Source organism: Capsicum annuum, chromosome 8 (genome assembly GCF_002878395.1).
Source record: "Capsicum annuum cultivar UCD-10X-F1 chromosome 8, UCD10Xv1.1, whole genome shotgun sequence".
In the NCBI taxonomy this organism is placed as follows: Eukaryota; Viridiplantae; Streptophyta; class Magnoliopsida; order Solanales; family Solanaceae; genus Capsicum; species Capsicum annuum.
This window is the reverse complement of record NC_061118.1, coordinates 161,287,509-161,292,892: the sequence shown is the minus strand read 5'-3', so window position 1 is coordinate 161,292,892 and position 5,384 is coordinate 161,287,509. Positions and strand designations below refer to the sequence as shown.

General features: G+C 35.5%; 1 protein-coding gene across 1 annotated transcript; it reads left to right on the top strand.

The window, feature by feature from the left end:
* The first annotated feature begins 620 nt into the window (after positions 1-620).
* On the top strand, positions 621-5,113 carry LOC107840015 (beta-xylosidase/alpha-L-arabinofuranosidase 2). The gene is made up of 7 exons (XM_016683708.2): positions 621-1,567; positions 2,508-2,795; positions 2,886-3,055; positions 3,153-3,250; positions 3,342-3,692; positions 3,786-4,193; positions 4,339-5,113. Exons 1-7 carry the CDS (start codon positions 1,112-1,114, stop codon positions 4,914-4,916), a joined length of 2,349 nt encoding a protein of 782 aa, XP_016539194.2. The 5' UTR covers positions 621-1,111; the 3' UTR covers positions 4,917-5,113.
* The last annotated feature ends 271 nt before the right edge of the window (positions 5,114-5,384 follow it).

The following is a 5,384-nucleotide window of genomic DNA, read 5'->3' as shown; positions in this document are numbered from 1 at the left end:
ACTGCACGGAACCGAATGTTTATCCCACTTATGAAATTACTCTAGCTAGATTATTCGTTGTCGTTGATCAACCATAACACGGAGAATACATTGAGTTTAATTTCTATACTCATGTCTAGCTTTTGTGTTACGCGTTATTAAGAAATACTATAATTTTAGGTAATACGTAACTCATCATAAGTCCAACTAATACCTGAACATTAAGACAAGTACTAATAAGTGAAGAGGTGTTGGCTATATGTAATTTAGTGACACAGCTCAAGGGGTGTTGGCATCTGAACTCGGTAGGGGTTATGACGCGACTATTGTCTTGGGAAAATCCATCTAGGAATGAGATGGGATCAGATAAGAGCGAACAATACTTTGACAGTTGTCGATTAGAATTGTGATCAGAGTGATAAGTGTTTCTAGATTCATTCTTTATCTGAGGTCGTCCCCTTAGATCCGAAATCACATTTGTTAGAGAGCATTTTAATTTCAACGTGAGACTTTCAAATGCGAGTTCAAATTTAACGAGTTTCAATATGGATACCAGACATCAAGCGGGAAACCAAAAATAGATCCTTTGACAGTTGGACCTGTCCCATTAAAATAAATCATATCCACAATCTATACTGCATATGCATCAATTATTAAATCAAAACCTGCAAATATATACTAGTATGTGAATCCAAGTTCTTTATTATATTCATGTTTTACCCAAAGTAAACATTTAAAAGTTAAAACCTAGCCTATATCTGTCTTTCACATTCTTCAAGGAACTTCCAAACAAAAAGTACCTATAGAAAATCGAAAAAATAAAATCTTTTACAGACGACCATCTTACCATTTTTACAGAAAATAATTGGACAGCAGATTCTCTCTCTTTAATTGTACCCAAGTCATGGAAACTGGACCCCCTTAATATATATATATATACTACATTTTATTTGTTTATTTTTTTTAACATTTATCCATCACGGGTTGCTACAAAACAACATGCGTTTGCTATTATTTCTATATTCATCTCCCTTCCTCTTACTCCTATAAAAAAACAAGATTTGCCTTCTCATATCTCATCTATTTTTTTTTTTCTTCTCACTTCTTCATTTTCTTTCTTTCTTTCTTTTACATGAAGAAGAACAAGGCAATGGCCTTAACATATGAAATCAAGAAACACCAACATTCTTTTATGCTTTGTTTCTTCTTCATTTTGAGTCATTTTTGTTTACAATTCAAGCCAGTTTTGGCCCAATCATCTCCTGTTTTTGCTTGTGACACTGCAACCAATCCTAGCCTAAAGAACTATGCATTTTGTGATGTCTCGTTGGATGTGTCAGCTAGGGTGAATGATGTAGTGAAAAGATTAACATTGGATGAAAAAATTAGTATGTTGGTGAACACTGCTGGTAGTGTGAATAGACTTGGTATCCCAAAATATGAGTGGTGGTCAGAGGCATTACATGGGGTTTCATACACCGGTCCTGGAGTTAAATTCAATAATGTAGTTCCTCATGCCACTAGCTTCCCTCAGCCTATTCTCACTTCTGCTTCTTTCAATGAAACTCTGTTTGAGACCATTGGAAAGGTAATATCTTTTTTCTTCATAATATTCTGTTAGTTTGATTTTGATTTGACACGAAACTTGAGAAAGTAGTAATAAAGATTCATTAAATATATTGACCATTTTACTTTATTATATAAGATACTGTAATAAAAAGTGAAGGTCAAGTTGTAGACGTACGTCGCCATCATGGCATTATCTTTTAGGACCACTCTATTTTTTATTTTCAACTTTAAATCATAAATCTTTTTATTTTGAAGATGACACCAGCTTATATCCAATTTTATGATTAATACGTGTTTATATGTTGTCACATAAATGCTAAATTGATTGCCATAAATTTGCCGTGTGAATTGATAAGTGCTAATGCTAGATCCTTTAAAGATTTTGCTTTTGGCAAGTAGGACGAAGACATTTTTATTTTTCATAATGGATTCTTGAATTAGGAAAAGCTGGTTTCTTTATCTTTAATAATTTAAGTGGATATCATAAATTAGGATAAATGGTAAATGGAAATATCTTTTGTTGGAAAAGTTTATTCTAGAAGGATTCCAGCTTGCAAAATGTTTTGTTTAAGCAGGTAAAAAGTTGCATTAGGTCCATAAGTTTGGTTAAGATGTTTACATTTTTCAGAATTTAATGACGATATTTGACAAAAGCATGCACCAACCAGCCATTAATTAAACTAACCTGCTAAATTACTCAACCAACCATATGCTATTTCAAGGGATATATAAAATTATCCTTTTCTATCAGACAAGGACTGATCCTTATTAGATCTTTCATGTTATTAATGTTGAGGAATACAGTTGAGTGTTGCATCAGTCAAAAATGGATTTAAGTTATGTACACTGATAGTACTATTTTATTTTTTACAATATTATTGTTATTTAACTTGCGACAGCAGATTAGTTACCATTTTTACTAAATTTCTAATCTCTGCTCATCGGTAATATGTTTCCAGGTGGTTTCCACTGAGGGTAGAGCAATGTACAATGTTGGTCAAGCAGGATTGACATATTGGTCACCAAATGTGAACATTTACCGCGATCCTAGATGGGGAAGAGGCCAAGAAACAGCTGGCGAAGATCCAACCCTCAATAGCAAGTATGGTGTAGCATATGTTAAAGGTCTGCAGCAGCGCGATGATGGTAAGAAAGACATGCTCAAGGTTGCTTCTTGCTGTAAACATTATACTGCTTATGATGTCGATAATTGGAAAGGAATTGAACGTTACAATTTCAATGCTAAGGTACTAGTCAATTGTATGCCCTTTTCTTGGATACCAACAGCATAATTTTTAGTATGTAAAACATTCTTTTGTTGTTGTTTTTGTGAGTAGGTAACACAACAAGATTTAGATGATACATTTAACCCCCCATTCAAGAGTTGTGTTCTTGATGGAAATGTAGCCAGTGTGATGTGTTCGTACAACCAAGTGAATGGCAAGCCTGTCTGTGGTGATTATGACCTTCTTGCAGGGGTCATCAGAGGACAATGGAAATTGAATGGGTATATATAATGCTTCTCATATTTCTTTTTTTTTTTTTTTTTCTGGAAGATTAGTTTTGGAAGAATTCATGAATTTAGACAAGTATGTTTCATACAGATACATTGTTACGGATTGTGATTCGTTAAATGTGATGTACTGGTACCAACATTACACCAAGACACCCGAGGAGACTGCAGCATTGTCTCTAAATGCAGGTTAACCATTATGCCCCATTTAGTTGGACTTGATATGACATTCTTCTATTTCCTGACCATTACTAAATCGAGAATTTGGTAAATGTGATAGGGCTGGACTTGAATTGTGGATCTTGGCTTAGTAACTACACTCGGAGCGCGGTAAACAAAGGACTTGTAAAAGAATCAGTTATCGATAGAGCAGTCACAAACAATTTCGCTACACTGATGAGACTTGGATTCTTTGATGGTAATCCGAAAAATCAGTTATATGGAAACCTTGGTCCCAAAGATGTCTGTACTCAAGAACACCAAGAGCTAGCTCGTGAAGCTGCAAGACAGGGAATTGTCTTGCTTAAAAACACAGCAGGATCATTACCTCTGTCCCCCAAAGCCATCAAGTCTTTAGCAGTCATTGGCCCTAATGCCAACCTTGCCTATACCATGGTTGGAAGTTACGAAGGTACTTGGATACTAAGTTCTATGCGCCGATGATATAAAGGTTTTCTTACACAGGCAGTGCATATAACTTAAGAAACACCATTTTTTTTTGCAGGCAGTCCATGCAAGTATACAACTCCTTTGGATGGCCTAGGTGCGTCAGTTTCAACAGTTTATCAACAAGGCTGTGATATAGCTTGTGCCACTCCACAAGTTGATGCTGCCAAGAAAGCAGCAGCTGCAGCTGATGCTGTGGTGTTGGTAATGGGGTCAGATCAAACTATTGAGAGAGAGAGCCATGACAGAGTTGATATAACTCTCCCCGGACAACAATCACATCTAGTAACAGAGGTTGCTAGTGTTTCCAAGGGACCGGTCATCCTAGTCATCATGTCTGGAGGTGGCATGGATGTACAATTTGCTGTCGATAATCCTAAAATTACAAGCATTCTTTGGGTTGGGTTCCCTGGTGAAGCTGGTGGTGCTGCCTTGGCTGATATCGTATTTGGATATTACAATCCAAGTAAGCTTCCTCTTTACAAATTCAAGTAAACCTCATCAAATCAAGATTTAGTTTTCCTTAAGGGTTTAACTCATCAAATGAAAATTTCATTTTTTAACTCATCCATGTGACTAAATGCCTAATAAGTTTTATTGGAATCTTGCAGGTGGAAGGCTCCCAATGACATGGTATCCACAATCATATGCAGACAAAGTTGACATGACTAACATGAACATGAGGCCAGATCCAAAAACAGGATTCCCTGGAAGAAGTTACAGGTTCTACAAAGGTCCAACTGTTTTTAACTTTGGTGATGGATTAAGCTACTCCCAATACAAACACCACCTAGTACAAGCACCAAAACTTGTCTCCATTCCTCTTGGTGAAGCACATGCTTGTCGATCGACGACGACGTGCAAGTCCATTGATACACTCAATGAGCAGGGCTGCAACAACTTGGGACTTGATGTCCACTTGAGAGTTCAAAATGTTGGGAAAATGAGTGGAAGCCACACAGTTCTATTGTTCACTTCACCACCCTCACTACACAATGCACCTCAAAAACACTTGTTGGATTTCCAAAAGATTCATTTGAAACCACAAAGTGCAGGGGTAGTTAAGTTCAACTTAGATGTTTGCAAACATTTGAGTGTAGTTGATGAAGTTGGAAACAGGAAAGTTGCTTTAGGATTACATGTGCTACATATAGGAGATTTGAAACATTCCTTGACTGTGAGGATTTAAAGAAATCCTCATGGTCCCTATTTATTTTAATTCCTTTTTTCTCAAAAGGGAAAAAGGAAACTATTACAAAATGGAAAATCTGAAATTATCAATATGTTGAGGCAATTGTAACAAAGTATCTCATTTTGTCAAGCTGTCCAACTTATGCAGAAGAAACAAAGTATTGAAGTTATATGAAGCTTCTTATTTTGTTCTTATTGTCTCTCCCATTTTATTTTTCTTACAATCCCTATCAGTAAAAGGTATTTTCATGGTTAAAGATACGTAGTATTTTTTATTAAATAGAAAAGAGTTATACTATAGATTGTCCATTGCAATAGGAAGATTCATGAATAAACATTGAAATGTAGGTTATTAATAAATTAAGATTATAACGTATTATAATATTAATAAATGTGCTGACTTTAGTCAAACTAATATAGTTCGCTTTTAATTCATTTTTCACTTGCTATTAGCGTTATGTTGTTA